The sequence below is a fragment of the Lonchura striata genome, chromosome 6 (assembly GCF_046129695.1).
Source record: "Lonchura striata isolate bLonStr1 chromosome 6, bLonStr1.mat, whole genome shotgun sequence".
Classification (NCBI taxonomy): Eukaryota; Metazoa; Chordata; class Aves; order Passeriformes; family Estrildidae; genus Lonchura; species Lonchura striata.
In genome coordinates, this window is record NC_134608.1 from 34,644,217 (window position 1) to 34,660,992 (window position 16,776).

The 16,776-nt window shown below is 35.9% G+C and overlaps 1 protein-coding gene across 8 annotated transcripts in view; it reads left to right on the forward strand.

Moving 5' to 3' along the window:
• Positions 1–16,776, forward strand: part of PCNX1 (pecanex 1) — an 87,514-nt gene that overhangs the window by 14,128 nt on the left and 56,610 nt on the right. For all 8 annotated transcript variants that reach the window (XM_077784122.1, XM_031505008.2, XM_077784121.1 and 5 more), the window contains exons 4-6: positions 2,876–2,921; positions 3,769–3,858; positions 5,500–7,200. In XM_077784122.1, the coding sequence (XP_077640248.1) occupies positions 2,876–2,921; positions 3,769–3,858; positions 5,500–7,200 (1,837 nt within the window). The remainder of the gene's footprint in view (positions 1–2,875; positions 2,922–3,768; positions 3,859–5,499; positions 7,201–16,776) is intronic.

Below are 16,776 nucleotides of genomic sequence, written 5' to 3' on the forward strand. Positions count from 1 at the left end.
TCCAGTCTGTAGATAACCTCTTCCTATTATTTTATGGAGTTTTGGGGTAACTTTTATTAGATAAAACAGTTTTCTCTATGTAACTATGTAACTGCTTTATTAGGAAGGTATTGCATTCTCTCAGCAGTGTAGCTCTCAACCCATCTTGTACTTAAATTAGGAATTGCTGGATTTTGAAAGGGAACCTACTGTCCCATCAGAAAGTATTCCCTCTTCCTCAGTTAGTTTTTTTCTCATTTAAGAAATCAAAATGGCTCAGAGTACAGTGAGCTAAGTACTAAGAACCCACTGTGGTGGGATTCCCTTTTCCCTTTGGGTAGCTCAAGCTGTATCTTCATGCTTATGTTCTAACTTTGTCTTCCTCCCTTACTTTTGTTTGCTCTGCCATTTAAAACTTAGTTGGTAAATTTAAATGCTGTATTTGAGGAGGCTACTGTTAAGTTACCTTAGAATGTTTCCACTGTTGATTATTTCTTGCAGCTGTGAATAGCTTTCTGCAGGTTATTATTCCTGATAGGTCAGATTTTGCTGTCAAAAAGGTTAATTTGCTGAAGTATAAAGAAAGATAAACTGCTAGAAGTGGGAAGACTAACACTTTATTTTTTTGGATGTCCGCTGCAAGATCTTCATTTCCCTGATTTGTTCAGCAGGGTTGGGAAGAAAGCAATAAATAGGGAGTCCTGCCAGATGGAAGTGCTGAAGAAATGGCTTTATTACATTTTAATGTAACTTCATTATGCTCTAGTTGTCTTGAATTTCACTGGGGAAGTGGCTCTATTCCTGTATTATGTCTACTATGTTTGTGTTCAAATTCTATAGCATTGGATGTGCTATTCCTTCTGTTTGGCTTGTGACATTTAGCTGATTGTGGCTAGTTTTTATCAAGCCTTTGTGAGGACAAGTAGATGAACTGGCCAGGCTGTACAGTTATGTTGATAATGAACAATGCAGCATAATGGTAAAGACACTGAACCTGTCTTCAAATGACATGGAAGTCCTTGGCGTGGTATTACAATATCATGTTCCTCTAATTAGCTCTCTGAGCAAGCAGTAGATAACGAAGTGTAGTGGCATGCTAATGTTGGTGGTTTTATTTGAATCATTCTCAGTTATGCAGCGTAGATACTCATAGATTTTCCTTCTAGAGAGAAAGCATTTGCTGGTGCAAAGGAGTAGGAAGCAATGGGCCATGTAGGAAGATAGAAACATGATGCCCAGACTAGTTCTTTGACTGGTTGTTGGAAAAAATATGTTCCAAACATAACAGTTTTAATCTTAAAGCATGTGAAAGAGTTCAAGATACTGTGAAAGTATAGGGTTTATAATCTTTTTGTCCTAATAAAATTAGTATTCACTTGTCCTCTGTGATGGAGTGTGCAGCATCAAAAGGGAACATGAACAGTAAGCATCTGAGTTATGTTGAGTTTTACTGTGTGAAATAGCTTTCCTGTGATGATGCATTTGTATTCACCGACAGCCTTCATCAAAGCATGTTATTGAATGGAAAAATGTTGGAACATGACAAAATGAGTAACTAAAAATGTGTGTGACAATGTTGTGAAGAAAATGTATTAGACAAGATCTTAGCTGCTTTTTCAGATTATACATAAACCCACTGTTCTTCTCTACTATGGCTGAATAGGATCTGCACACATCTTCAGGTTACCTGAAATTGCTCTGCTTACAGAAAATAACTCGTAGAATTATGCTTTTTTCCCCAGAGTAATTTTAACTAGGAATTTTTTGGAAAACAACATCCCAGTAAGTATACATCTATCAATCAAATGGCCATCATATTTATGTATTATAGGTTCAGTTTTTGTCTTTGAGTGCTCTTCCTCTATTTTATTTCTGAGTGATTTAATTATATGACACCTGCATTGTTGTATGCTATTTATAGTTGAGAGGTTGTATTGAAAATGTTATTGAAGGTAAGACCAAATTCTCTTTAGCATTTCTGCAAAGTAATCTCAAATGAATTACAGGATATATTTAGAAAGGCAGGTTGCAAACCTAAATGGTGAAATTTTTTGTATGAGCAGATACCATGCCTGCTGGTTTGCCATAGAATGTGAAATTAACTGGAAATATATATATATATCTTCACATGGAAGCAGTTTTTGGATTTAGTTTGTTGTTTACCATGTTAAACAGATAAGTTTTAGATTAAAATGGATAAATTTTGTACTTAAGATGGTGTTTTCTTTAAGCATTTTAGACAACCATAATCAAGGCATTAAATGTTAAGTTTTACAACAGCAGTTATTAGTATAGCACTGCACTTGTACTTTGTTGCCACATTAAGTAAGGAGAATTCCTAGATTAGGAGCTTTTTAAAATCAGCATAGTAAAGTCTGTGTGTTGGTATTCTCAGTTTAGTTAGAGAGAAAACAAAGGTTTCTAACCAGGCAGAAGCCTGGGAAACAGTTGAGAAAAAATGTAAATAATTCTTTATCTCTCTTGTTCACATTGTTTATAAATAAGTTTTGCTACTGTGCATCATTCACTGCACACCAATTGCGTGCGGTGTTTTTACTTCAGGACCTATAAGAAGAGTGGTGTATTTGAAATAAATCAGTGTTCTACTCTCTCACCTTCTGAAGTGGAGTCATTTCACACCATCCTGCCTCAACAGCATCATCCATGTACACTGGCTTTTGAATGGAATAGCACTGTGATGTAGTTGGATGCTTAATTACATAACTTTATCTCTTTGCAGTGGCAACACGGTCAGAATTTTACAGCACTGTGCTGCTGGATGCTTTTGTGCCTTTAAAAATCTTTCCTAGGCAAATGCATATGTTGGAGTAATAGGAAATAGCAATTGTTTATTTCCTGAAAGTGTACAGCTTTTTACATAATTTTCTGTTTCTAGGTTGGATCTGGGTTATCTCGTCTGGGAACAGCAGCAACCATCAAAGGTGAGATTTTTAGCTACTTATATTACCTTGCAGGAGCACTTCAAATGACTATTGTTTACTGTGTTTCCAAATACTGTCTTAGTCATCTTGACTTCTTTTTTTTTTCTTTTTTGAGTGAAATACAGCATTTACTAGTTGGGGGAAGTCTTCTTTGGACATTCAAATGATATGACCAAAACATGAGGAGAGAATATTCTGGGGCCTGTATTCTGCTTCCCATGGAATGACAGGTCTATAAAATTTGTCTATAAAATGCAGAGCCAAAGAGTTGGAATAGACTTCGCTCTGCTTTTTTGAGTTTAGTACAATCAATTACCATTCTGGTATTGTATATTAATGACTTGATTACTACTTGTTGTTTGACATTTGGCTGAAGTAATTTCCAGCCCTAGTGAGCTTCTGTGAGTTGAAAAGATAAAAATTTTGCATATTGTGAGTATTTTCTTATAAATTTATCCAGCCAATAATAAGGTAAAAAAATTGAATGTGAATTTTTGTCATCTTGATTTTGATTTTGTTTTTTTCCTTGCTTTTTCTGACCATTACAAATATTTTCTTAACCTACCCCTCGTTTTTTATGGACAAGCATGCAAAAAGAAATATTCCAATAGATACACCTTCAAGGGGAAAAAAAAAGTCTTAATTGCCATTGAGCTCTGTGGAAGATAATAGAAATAGAGTAGACAATACTCATATCTAAAAGAAAACTTGTGTTATTGTAATTATGTAACTACTGTTACTTACCTATAAATTAAATACAAGCAACAGTCTTTCATGACAGTTGAGAATGTAGGTGTATGTGTTAATACTTTGAGCACTAGTACTCTTTTTTTGTTAAAACTTGCAGGTGATACTGACACTGCCAAGACCTCTGATGATATCAGTTTAAGTCTTGGCCAGAGTTCTAGCCTATGTAAAGAAGGGAGTGAAGAACAAGGTAAAATTTCTTCTTCTCCATATTTAAACATGGTATTTTGTTACCAAAGACCCTTTGCTTAATATGCTAAATAAATTAATGCAGTTTATTGATGCCCTTTCTTAGAGTCTATCTTGAAGTTCCCTGTTTCCTTTCTCAATTACTCAAGCTTCTGAGAAGCGTAATTTGAATGCTTTATTCTTTGATTGTGTGTTCCTTGTTCTGACATCTTCCAGTAGGTAATAAATATTTACTGTCACCTTGCTGCTGAAAGATAGCTAGCTTACATTTCTTTAGGCAGTATCTCTTAGACTACATGTAGACTGTAGTTAATGGACTTCATTGTAGATTAATTTGTTTTCCTTATGAGTACAGACAAATGTAAATGTGGCAGGCTTTTCTATAAATAACCCCATACAGAGCTCTGTGTTCTTAGAGCTATAGGCTGCTTTCAAGATGCAAGTTACCAGAGCTTGGTGAATTTTTGAAAGTTTTTTTCTACTGTGTAAGGAAACTTTAGCTTGTGTTCTGAAAAAAACCAGGACAATTTTTTATTTAGCTTCATTGCTAGGAAAAGACCTACTCGGAGTAAAACAGAGCATAAAACCAAAGGGAAATCTTTGTTTGCTGGGTTTGCTGTTTGTTTGCTGGTGATTAGGAGGAGGTTAATTCTGAGAATACCACCATTCATTTTTGCCAGTCTAATCACTCATGGTTGTCAGATGGATGATTCAATCATTACTGTGTGATTCAGTGCAAAAAGTGTGTTTGAAATGGAGCATCACAGGTGGCCATGCTGTTGTAATAGGCTGCATGGTTCTATGACTTTCAGCTGAGTAATATAACTGTGAAGTCTCTTAAGTTGCATGCATTCAGATATACTCTACAGGAATTTAACAACTGTAGAAACTTAACTTGGCCTCCAGATCTTCTATTTTTAGTGACAGTAGCAAACGGGAAAATAGCCTGACTTTTAGTACTCGTGGACACGTACAGGAGAGGAGACTACTTGTGATGGTTAACAGGAATTATTGTTTTAACCAAGCACTAACAGTAAATCTTCATTATTTGATTTAACAGAAAAATACACCATTTTTTTTTTTAGAGGTAGTAAAACTCAGTGACTTCATAGAGAGTTTCATTATAGTACAAAAAGATCTGTGACAGTGATTGCATCCTTGCTAACTGTCAGCTTACTTGGTATCTGATAAGAAAGGTGTTTTTTTTTTTTTTTGTTTTTGTGACTTTAGAGTTAATGGGGTTTACTGTGTTTTCATTAATAACTTTAAAGTTTGTTTATTGCATGTAGGAACCAAAAAGAAAGGCAGGGTACTCTTATAATTAAGAAACTTTGGGTTATGTAAAAATATTAAGTCTGAGACACATAAGCAATAGAGGAGGTTGGGGACTTGTCAGAATTGCCTTATCTGATTAGTTGCTAGGGATAAGCTGGTATTGATGGTTTCTTTTTTTGTTAAAAAAGGCCTGTCAGATTTGCCCAAAAGTTATAAAATATTTTTAAATGGTAATGTGACAAATTCATAGTACTTGCAATTGGATTTTTAATTTCATTTACTTTGTCTGATATAAACAGTTTTAAAGCAAGTTGTATAACTTACATGAACATTCTACATGAATATTTCTAAATATGTACTTAAACAGATTTGGCAACTGATCGGAAGCTTTTTCGTCTGGTGTCGAACGACTCATTTGTCTCCATCCAACCTTCATTGTCCTCTGGACAGGATTTGCCAAGGGACAGCAGTGATAAAGTGTGCCTCTCGAACAACCAGCTTGTGGACCAGTCTAAAAACAGTGCATGTGACACAGAAGTAGCTTCACTGGTAACTCTGCATTCTCACTCCTATAGGAAGGATCATAGACCTCGAGGTGTACCAAGGACTTCTAGCTCTGCTGTTGCTTTTCCAGATGCTTCACTAAATGACTTCCCCCTCTATCAGCAAAAACGAGGACTAGATCCTGTCAGTGAGTTAGAAGCTTCCAAGCCCCCTTCTGGATCCCGAGAGTCTTTGGGTGAGAACTCTTGCATTTCAGGAATTTTTCAGTTAGATGACATTCTGAAAAGTAGCAGCCCTCAACCATTGACTAAGAGTGGGAGGAGCAAATCCTTGAAAGCAGACAAAAGTATGGACAGTCTGAGAAGCCTGAGTACTAGAAGCAGTGGTTCAACAGAAAGCTACTGCAGCGGGACTGATCGTGACACCAACAGTACCATCAGTAGCTATAAAAGTGAACATACTAGCTCAACGCATATAGAAAGTGTATTGTCAGAGCATGAGGAGGAGTCTCCGAGAGAAGAGAAAAAGGATGGTAAGAAAAAAGACTGTGGTGTCGACTCAGAGGATGACAGTAGTTCTACTACTGACAAAAGGACTAGTAGCGAAAGGACTGCTGTGGAAGTGAGTCTTCTGGGTGGTGTTCAAGAGGTAAAGGGTTCTAATGCATCTGATGAGATGCACAGCCAGAAAGGTCTTGGTGCCTCTGCTTCAGAAGAGGCTAATAAGAACCCACATGCCAATGAATTGACTACACAAGCTGACAGGCCGCTTGGGAAGGCTGCTGAACAAAGAGATGAGCAGAGTGAGAAACTAGCTGTGTTAGTCGATTCAAGAGCTGCTAAAGAAACTAGTGGAAAACAAAAAGAAGGAGATGTTCGACCAAAATCTTCTAGTTTAATACATCGAACAGCCTCTACCCACAAGTCCAGCAGGAGGAGGACAGGAAAAAAGCGGGCTAGTAGTTTTGATTCGAGTCGGCACAGGGAATATGTTTCCTTCCGAGGTGTATCTGGTACTAAACCTCATAGTGCTGTGTTCTGTCACGATGAGGACTCCAGTGATCAAAGTGACTTGAGCAGGACATCAAGCATGCAGTCAGCTCACCAGTTCAGCAGTGATAGCTCTTCCAGCACCACCTCCCATTCATGCCAGTCTCCTGAGGGAAAATACAGTGCTTTAAAGACCAAATACGTTTCTAAAGACCGTGGGGGCACAGACTCTGAAAATGTTCACAAAACCCATGTAAGCTCTGAAGGAATTAGCAAAAAAAGATCGACACGACGGACTTCTAGCACAAACAGTGCCAAGAATCGTGCCAGAGTATTAAGCCTGGACAGTGGTACTGTAGCTTGTTTAAATGACCCAAATAGTTTAATGGCACCAGGTAACATAAAACAGTTAACCACTTCAAAATCTGATTTGGAAGCCAAAGAAGGAGAGGTGCTAGATGAGCTATCTCTGTTGGGAAGGGCTTCACACTTAGAGTCAGTCACTCGTTCTAGGAATAGCTTACCAAGCCAGGCTACATTTCCTGAAGGGGAAGAGCAAGAATCAGCAAGTGGAGGTAAGTAAATGACCTACCAGAAGTACCTTGTCATATTTTGTTAATTAGTATGGTATTTATGACTTAAATTAAAACTATACTTAAGCATCCTCCCTGTTTTTCTACTCTTGCCTAGAAAAACTGAAAAAGCGTTTCCTTCATAATGTCTTGAAAGATCTACTGAAATGAGTTTGAATCCAAACAGGTTTTTCAAAATCTTTAAGTAGAGGTTTGTTACCAGCAGTCCTTGTTAATTAAAGCTGTATCTTAAAACTACTGTTTGTGATCAAATCAAGCCTGCTCCATTATACTGAGTAATATCAACGACTGCAGCCTCTCTGGCATGGCTTGAGGTAGTATCAAGAAATAAAACCAATCCCAAACTCTTACCATGCTGCCTTTAATTGTGAATTCTTACAGTGGTCTTGTTACTAACTTGAATTCTCCTAGGGATTTAATTTTTGCTTAGCCTTGTCACTGCTGTCTAGACAGTCTTGTTTACTTTGGGTTTTTTGGGGTTTTTTTTTGTCTTCATTATGTGAACACAATAACCATGCAGTGCTGGAGAGGAATGCAGTTTCCTCTTATTTTCCGTAACTATTGTTCTGCTTGGTGTAATGAGAACAATAAGCTACCTGGAGTAGCTGTTATTAATACAGATGAGTAGGGGCATTTAAAACAAAATTTGGATCTCTTAATATTTTTTTGTGTATTGTATTACAATGTTTCTTTCTTTTCTTGGTCAACTATATTGGCTACCTTAACTGGAAGGCTTTTTGCGTCAAGGTAGATAAGTTTACATTTTCAGAACAGTATGAGGTTGGTAATTAACTCAGTGTGACTTCTGGAATTTTCAAAGGCCAGTACCTACCAGATAATCTGGATCATTACATGTAGGTGGACAAACCCTTCATAAAATTGTATTTTAAATGAAGACAGGTATTTTAACAAACTATAGCAAATTTGACTGTTCCTAATATGTAGACTGCCTAAACAAAATATAGTGATTCATCTTCAAAAGAGGTTTTTAGCCCACAGTGAGATAAGATGTATGACCAATAGTAGGTTTTCTTTTGGGTTTTTTTTTGGGTTTTTCATGGAGTTGTTTTTGTGGTGTGTCCCCCACTATTAAAAAATCAGTCATAGAAATCAATACAATTGATTTGTGAGGAGGAAAAGAAAGTGTGCCACACTGAAGTTCTGCTGTGTATTGATTATTGATTAATTTTGACTGGTTTACAATTAGTTCAGACCTATTTATATGGCTTCATTTTACCAATTCATGTAGATTTGTTCTTTTTTTTACTTTCTCTGTTATTCCTAGTAAGAGATTTTTGCAGTAGCTTTAATAAAAGGGTCAGGCTTGCTGTTCTAGTACTAACCCTAGAAGCTAAACGCTTAACACACATTCTTCCTAAGATCTTGTTAAAGTAACAGCTCTTCATGCCCACTGAGAGTAATTTGACTAATAAAAGGTCTCCTTTATGTATTTGCCATTTTGACTCTATGCTTTCTTTAGCACAAAACTTGATTTCATTTTGTTTTGTGTTATTACTGCTTAAAGTTAATAGGATTCTCCCTTTATGTGCAAAGGAGGATTAACCTAGTTTACGTTCTAGAACATGTCAGACTTTGTATGCGCTTACTACTTGTCAGTAGTCTGAAAGAATTGATGGAAGACAGATGTTGAATATTGTGTAATATTTTGATTGCTCTTTTGAAAAAGTTTGTCTTCCCCACCATTTCACTCAACACATTTCAAAGTAATCTTAAAGGTACAAATCTGTAGCAGCTTAAGCAGGAAAGGCTTGCTGTTATTCTTGCTGGCCTGATCCATTTCCAGTTTAAAATTTTACATGAGGGTCATTTGAAGTTGTTTGTATTTTTGATCAGTGGCAAATACCCAAGCAGTAATTCTCTGTGGATTGCAGGCTGTCTTTAAGAAGCAATCGGGAATCAAGTTCTCCAGATCTGGTGACATGATATGGTTAATAACACTAGCTGTATATTGTTTCTTCCTACCAAGAGAAAAGGAAGTATTTGCTTTGTGATTTTAAGAAATGAATGCCATTCTGCCTTTTTTTTTTTTTTTTAAAGCAGAACAAAATTATGATGACTTAATTTTTCTGTAGCACTCCTTAAACATTTACTCAGTCTTGTCTAGCACCAAGGCAGTAATTACATTGCATTTATCTGTTCATGATCAATCTGACTAATTCTTTCATAGTGTCTTCCTTTACTGGTTTTTCTCTTGGGTTTATTGGGTTGTTTTCCCCACAATTTATAGCTTATATTACAAGTTTTGTAACATCTGTATCTTTAATTGTGGATTTCTTCTTTAGACTTACCCATGACTAATAGTAATGAGAGAAAATGTTTTAACTCTTAGAATCTAAGTGCTTTCTTACTACTGAGATGTATTCACCTTTTGGGAGGTTTTTTAAAGACATACATGTGTAATATAAATACATGTTGTGTGTATATATGTATAGCATTGTTTTTGAGAATATTAAGAAATTATTTTATTGTTGCAAGTGAATTACAGAATCAACTTGGTTTGGATTTTCATAAGATCAAGGGATATTGGTTGGATGTGATTTTTAGAAGTAGTCTGGTCCAACTGCCTGCTGAAAGGATTATTTTATGATTTTATATAAATATTTTTAAATGTCTGTGATTGCTTATGATAACTTTCTGAAACAACTAATTAACAGATGCACACAGGATAACTAAAAGACTGATATTAATAACACCTGCTCTTTTCCAGTCAGCAGCTTTCAGTTCCTGTTTTTGAAATATGATTTAAATCAGTAATTATTATTTCATTTTATCCTTCAGTCTTTAGAGACTAGAACTACATTCTTGTTTGTGTAACTGCTAAAATGTGTATCTTAATGGATATGGTTTTTACTAATCTTCTACTAAGCAGGATATTGTACAAACTTATAAATATTTCACTTCTGCAGATACAAGCTAGTAGTTTCATTTCTGTATTATTATGCCAGGAAGTGGTGATGACTCACTTGCTGTGAGATAGTATATGCATTTGAATAGAAATTGCAATTCATTAAAATGCAGAGAAACGGCATCTGAAAATTCTGAAATTAAGTGTATGTGGTGGATGTATAATAAAAAAATGGAAGGTGTCTTATGGTAGTTGTTATCCTTGTTCAACTATTCAGACTCCAAATGTAGTAGTGAGTGAATTGATGAGTCATGGGTTAGTTGCAGTTGCTCCACTGTCTAGTGATATTCTGGAAACACCCTCTTTGCATTGTCCTGTGTGTGTTTTTTGTCAGATATGTTTCTGGATTGCTGTTTGTAACCATTTAAAGAACCGCCATAAGAACCACTGTATGTAACACAGTGATATTTTGTAAAAGTTGAGCTGGTCTGAAAAGTCAAGTGTTCTCTCCAGTTCTGTATTAATTGTAAGAGATGTGCACTTTAAGTTGCTGCTCTGTTTTACATCTTGCTGCAATTTAAGGTTTATCTACTTTAAGTTTTTGAGATGCATACCCTTTTGTAAATAAAACTGCATGCAGTGTGACACATTTCTCCTTCTGTACATTGCATAGCAATATTGAAGAAACAGCTCATATTGTTTTCTGTCTTTTGAGGTCTGCAGTGCATCTCTATAGGCAGGCAAAATAGGGCTTTGTGAATTTGGATTAGTCTTGTGTTTCATACGACACATAGAAACCTGTTAGCCTCCTCAGTCTGTATGTATATGTACATATATGCTTAGCATGTCTGCCTGCAATTAATACAGTGCAGTTCTCTGTTACTCAGCCAATGGTTATGGCACCTGCTGGCAGCATATAACTTTTCTCTTCTATGCTGATGTTGCACATGGTCTATGTCATGACTTCATTTGCCTGTTTTGCAGAGCTGTTCCATGCTTCTGATGGCTTTAGTTCTTGCTACATTTTCCTGCAGATAGAATGAATGCAATTACAGAAGATGGGGCTTCTGATCTTGTTTTCTGTGCGTCTGCCAGTTCATGCTCAAACTACTAAACCGAACAGTTCTGCATGAGAAATTGGAGTTTAGAAATGGTAGAAACTGAAAAATGTGTCAAGTTCCTGTGATTGGGTTGTGTGTATGTTGGCTGTCTCTATTTGTTTATTCAGCAGAACTGTGCTGTAACTGGACCCAGGTAAGCAGATCAGCAGTAGAAAGGGCTCTCTTATAAACATGTTACTGTACTGTCACTGCTTTTGTGTGTGAAGGTTGAGTTTCACAGAATTCCCTCTGATGTTGGATGTCTTGTCATCCTAGTAGAGGTCAGATTGCTACCTTTAAGAGCTTAAAGATGTGGATAGTGTTAGGAATGATATATGAGGCTACTGTAGAATTTCTGCAGTTTTGGAACTTAGCAATGAAGTAACATTTGGAATGCGTCTTGCATCTATTAGTTGCTAACCACTTCCTAGTAACACAGAATTTTAATATGTTTTGTGGGGACTCAATCCTGTGTTTTGTGCCCTTATGGATAATACAGAGGCTTTCATTAGATGACTTTTGCTTGATTTGGGAAGAGTGGTTCTATTTTGTTGATGTGTTATTTATGTATTTGCTAAGTATTCATCCCAAACAGAAGTTGAATAGGAATTTTTGGTATTAGATAAAAACAAAGCTGCATCTTCATGCTGGCTTATAGAGGTACCTGGGTTCATTGCTATACATATAAGCAAAAAAGTTCTAAAAGCTCTATCAGCTGTGATGGAATTGCTCACATTGCTGCAATATGTAGCTGTGAGATAAAGCTCATTCATTTATTTAATGTTTGGGGTTTTACTTAAGGCTGTGTAATGCAAACATGACTTTCTGTGTATGATATGCTTCCATAGTATGCCGCATTATGCTGGTAATGCTGTATTTGGAAGATGTACAACATCTTTTCCTTAAGGTGAATAAATATAAACACAAAGTCAGAACTAACTTTTTCAAAGATTAGTGTCAGTTATGAACATTTGTCTGCTACATGAATATAATACTAGGTATTGATACCTGAACCCTGGGATATAGGGTCTGTATTGGGCAGGGGGTCAGATGGGGTTTAGCTTTAGATCTTTGACCTGAAGTACATCAGCATTATATTCAAGATGTCTATGTGAGTAGCCCAATGTTTTTTAAAGTGGAATAATTCAAGTAGAAAGTTCAATGAATTAGAATAATTAAGACTCCTGGTTTTATCCTTGGCCTTAGTATAAAAGTTTTACTGTCAAGCTGGTCTGTAAAAATGGTTCAGAATTCAACCAGATAGTTTTATTGTCCTGCTTTGTTCCCTTCCTGATAGTGTTTTGCTTTTCAGGTTGTTGGAGTGACTTCTTTGACATAATTGTAAATATTTCTTCAGGCTAGTTTCAGACTTACTTTTTTTCTTTTTATAAATGCAGCCACAAAATTGAAGTCCTGGACTTTACTTTCTTTCCTGAATTGTGTGTTGTTCTCTTCTATACTATTTTCTAGCAAAAGTTTGTAACTTGGAGATAGCATGCTGTTCTTCATTGTTTCTCCTTTGCTGCACACATCTCTGTTCTTCAGAAATAGTCATTAGTGATACCTTTCATTAAATATCAGTAAGTTATAATACTCTGAGACAATATTTTGATTATCTAAATCAGAGAAGTATAAGTAATCCCTGCAGCTGTAGGTTTTATTAAGGTGCATAATAATATGGTGATTAACAACTGCATACTGAAGATATGCACTGAATAGACTGCTTCTTTCTACTTGGGTATCTTTCAAGTGTGGTTTTTAATATAGTGTTAGGGCATGTGAAAATAAACTATAAATGCCTCAACCATGCGGGGAACAGTAGTGCTAACCCATAAAGATGTGTGAAGTACATCTCTCAGGTTTTGAACAAAAAAGAGATAGATGCTCAACAGAGAAGAAGAGCATTTCAGCTGTCTGGTTTGCCTTTGAAGAATTTAATTGCTCAGTTGCATTTGCAAATTTCATTGCTTATGTGAGTACATAAGCCATAAACTATTAATTCCAGCTCTTGCTGAGAATGTGTAGGCTTTGTAATTAGTGATTGAAAATAGCTCTGTTTCCCATTTGGTGAGAAAGGGCATGTCCAAGCATCACTCGGGTTCTGTGTACACCTTTAACCATGTTTAACCTGACTAATGTTCAAAACCATCTAGGCTTTAAGTGATGGGGGAGGGGTGTTGGATTTTTTTTAGCCATGTTTTTTTTTTTTTTTTCCTTTTTTCCAAAAAGTGAGGGAGACTTTTTGCTGGATAGGTTTTTTTTTTCTTGCTTCCTTTCTAATTAGACTGATTGCAATTTTTATCCTAAGAACTTTATGGTTTTCCACATGGATGCTTCACCCTTGTATTAGTTTCATACCACATCTTTCCAGGAATCTTCTGAAAAATTTTTCTGTATTTCAGAATTTATGTAAGGTACTAGGTTCAGCACTCATTTGTAGCAAAATTAAATGGTCTTATTGATGCAATAAAATTTTGTCAGTTCAGCTTTTTCATGTTGTGCTTCTTAAGCTTCTATCTTCTAAGGTTTGGTTAAAAGCATTGTTAAGTAGGTGCAGGGAGATGTTGCAAATGTTTTGGCTTGTTTTTATATAAATGGTTCTGTTCAAAGGAAAATATTTGTACTTTGTTTCTTAAAGCTAAGTGTCTTATACAACAGTTGCATAGTTGTAGAGTAGAACTGTGAGTCTTCAGGTTCTGTCGAAAACTTAGTAAACAAAAATGAGCATAAAAAGGTTCAATGTAAAGCATCTTTCCAAGTGTCTGATGACAAAATTATATCCTCATGATGTTTTAAGTGTGTAACTGCTTATTTGGCTCTTTTCCAATCAGAAGTGTTAAGTTAATTTTAATGAACTGTGCATTCAAACACATATTCCTTAAACAGATACAAGTGTCATTATTTCTTCTTTGAAAATAGTTGTATTATATTTGGGAATAGGCATATGAGGGGTGAAGTTGGCTACAAGGTTGTAGGTCTCCACTTCTTATTTTGTTGATCTCTGGGGTGTAGGTTTGTATTTTTAATTTATGCACCTTGAATTTCAGACATGATTTTTGTGTTCTTGAAGATAGTGCTGGGGGCTTACATGCAAATGACAACATGCAGAGGAAATGCTTGAATTTCTTGATATTAAGTGTAATAGTTCAGCATGGAAGCATAGTATAAAAAATGTAGATCACCTTTTAACAAACATCCTGTAAGCTGAAAATCTTGTCTTCCTCTACTGATTAAACTGAAGTAAGCATGAACTTCAGAAGTATTACCTGTGTTATCTCTTCCTGTTACATCTAAATTTTTACATGACTACATGTTGAATCTTACATTTCTGGAGTCTGGGATAAGTTGTAAGCAGTATTGGAGAAGTGTATGTGACATGGTAAATATTAAAGCTTATTTATATTGAAATGTGATAGAACTGCTCTCAGATCACGGTAGAGAGGGTAAGTTAGGAGCTTTGTCATACTTCCTACTGGTGAACTTGCAAGCAGTTGCACTGCTCCTTCTCATTAAAGGCAAGTAGAAACGCAAACAGTACAAAGTAACATAAAGAGCTTTCCATACAAACATGGTATGTGCATATTTTAAATTGTATGTCTTCTGTAAAATTATATGAAAAACAAAATCTCGTTAAAAAGTCTTCCCCAAGACTGAGCAAACCCAAGGAGCCAGTACAATAAAAAAAAAAGAACCACAGCTCCTTTGGTTTTCCTTTTCAACCAAAAGCAAACTTTGAGCAGTTTGGCTTTCCACACTCTATGCTAATCCTCTCTGCTTAGCTAGCATTTTTTTTAACTTCTTTGGTCATGTTTTCCACATGTAGCTTCTCGCAGTGTTGCATAATGTTACCAGACTTGGAGCTTGTTAGTCTGAACAGCCCTGCAGTCTTTTCAAAAGAACTTGTAGACTTGTGAAGTGACCCTGAATGGCACCACCTGTATTCAGGAAGAATATGTATAACAGATGTGCATTGAACGAAAGTTTCAAGATGATAAATTGAGAATTTTGTGGTAAAACAAGTAGAAAGCTACACCAAAATCTACTTTGACTTTTAAGCGTTAAAATGGAATAATAAATGGTTAGAAAATGCCAAAGCTGTTTTCCTGTACAGCTTTGAATTTAATCCACAAGTATATATTAGGTTTTTTTAATTTTCTTTTTTTCTTATTTTCAAGCATGTTTGTATATCTGGTTTCCTCACAGGACAGTGCCTCTGTTAATTCTTGAGACTTGCTTTAGTGTTAAATTGGAGCCGTATAGGGAGGACCTATCGTGTTTCCATAGTCTCTGTTTCAGTTATTGCAGAACATGACAGATAACTGTCAGTGTTAAGTATGCTACCTTAAAGAATTGCACTTTAATGCTGCTTTTGCTAAGCAGTTGCAATTGCTAATTAAGATAAAATGCTGATGTTTACCATCTTAATGGTAATCCAGATATTTACATTTCAGTTAAGACTAGTCACTGTTCCTTATTTTGTAGTGCTTAGCTATGGTTTGATTACCAGAATTGCTTTTGCATCTGAACTCAGTGGAAGCTGTATTGTAAATATGAATGTTTATATGCTGATTTGTATCCTAGAAAAATGAGTTTTATAAATTGTAATACAAAATTAATGGGCGGTTTTGACCTTGTGTGTCAGGATTCAGTCTATCTTTAGTGTGGTTCACTTGCTTTGTACTTCAAGTGTGAGAGCTGCAAAGAAATGCTTAAAGAAATTAGGAAGTGTATGAAAATAAACCTGTATATTAAACCACAGGAGAAACTTACTGAATTCTTGCTGAAATACCCTGAAAAGGTAGTATAATCTATTGGTGTTTAGAACTGTAAAAACACTTGTGGAAGAATGAGTAAACCCCTGTTTTTTCTGAAAGTATAGGAAAGGACTGAATTAGTGTTGCCCTTAAAATATGTAGTTTTGATAATGAAATACTTGTAGTTGGATGTTGGTATTAAAGTAAATCTCTTTATGTAGCTTATTTTGTTTTAAAGCAAGCTATAAATTGGAGCTTCAGAGAGAGAATTCATTTGGTAACCTGTGGTTCATGTGTGAACTAAACTTGTGTTTCAGCCTTTATTGCTTGGGTATGGCAGTAGTACACAACAGTAGTAGGTTCCTATAGGTTGTTGTTCCCTGTAGAACAGCATTAGAGTCTTTGCTGGTAAGTGTTGAAAACTTAATAGCAGTAGTGTTGTAACTTGAAGTGTGCTCAAGTGCATAATGGGCTGCCCTGCCTGAAGTATTCCTGGAATTGCTCTCTGGGTTTCTTTTTGGGGGGGGGGTGCGGGGGTGTTTGTTTGTTTGGTTTTTTTGTTTGTTTTTTTATGGGGGGATTTTGTTTGTTTGATACAATTCTTGGTTTTCTCACTCTAGTAACAGGCTTCTTGGCCACCAAGTTGTGAGTTCCCTGTCAAGATTGTGATTTTACTCTTGCACTGACTTAATGTCATTTTTTTTTACTCCTCCACTTGCTTGCCAAGCCCTATTTTCTCTGCAGCCCATTTGTTTGAGCTCTTTAGTGCTCTGTATTCAAATTGGTTAGGAGCTTCCTTGGCTCAGGAGGAAGACTTCTCAGATTGTAGACACACCAT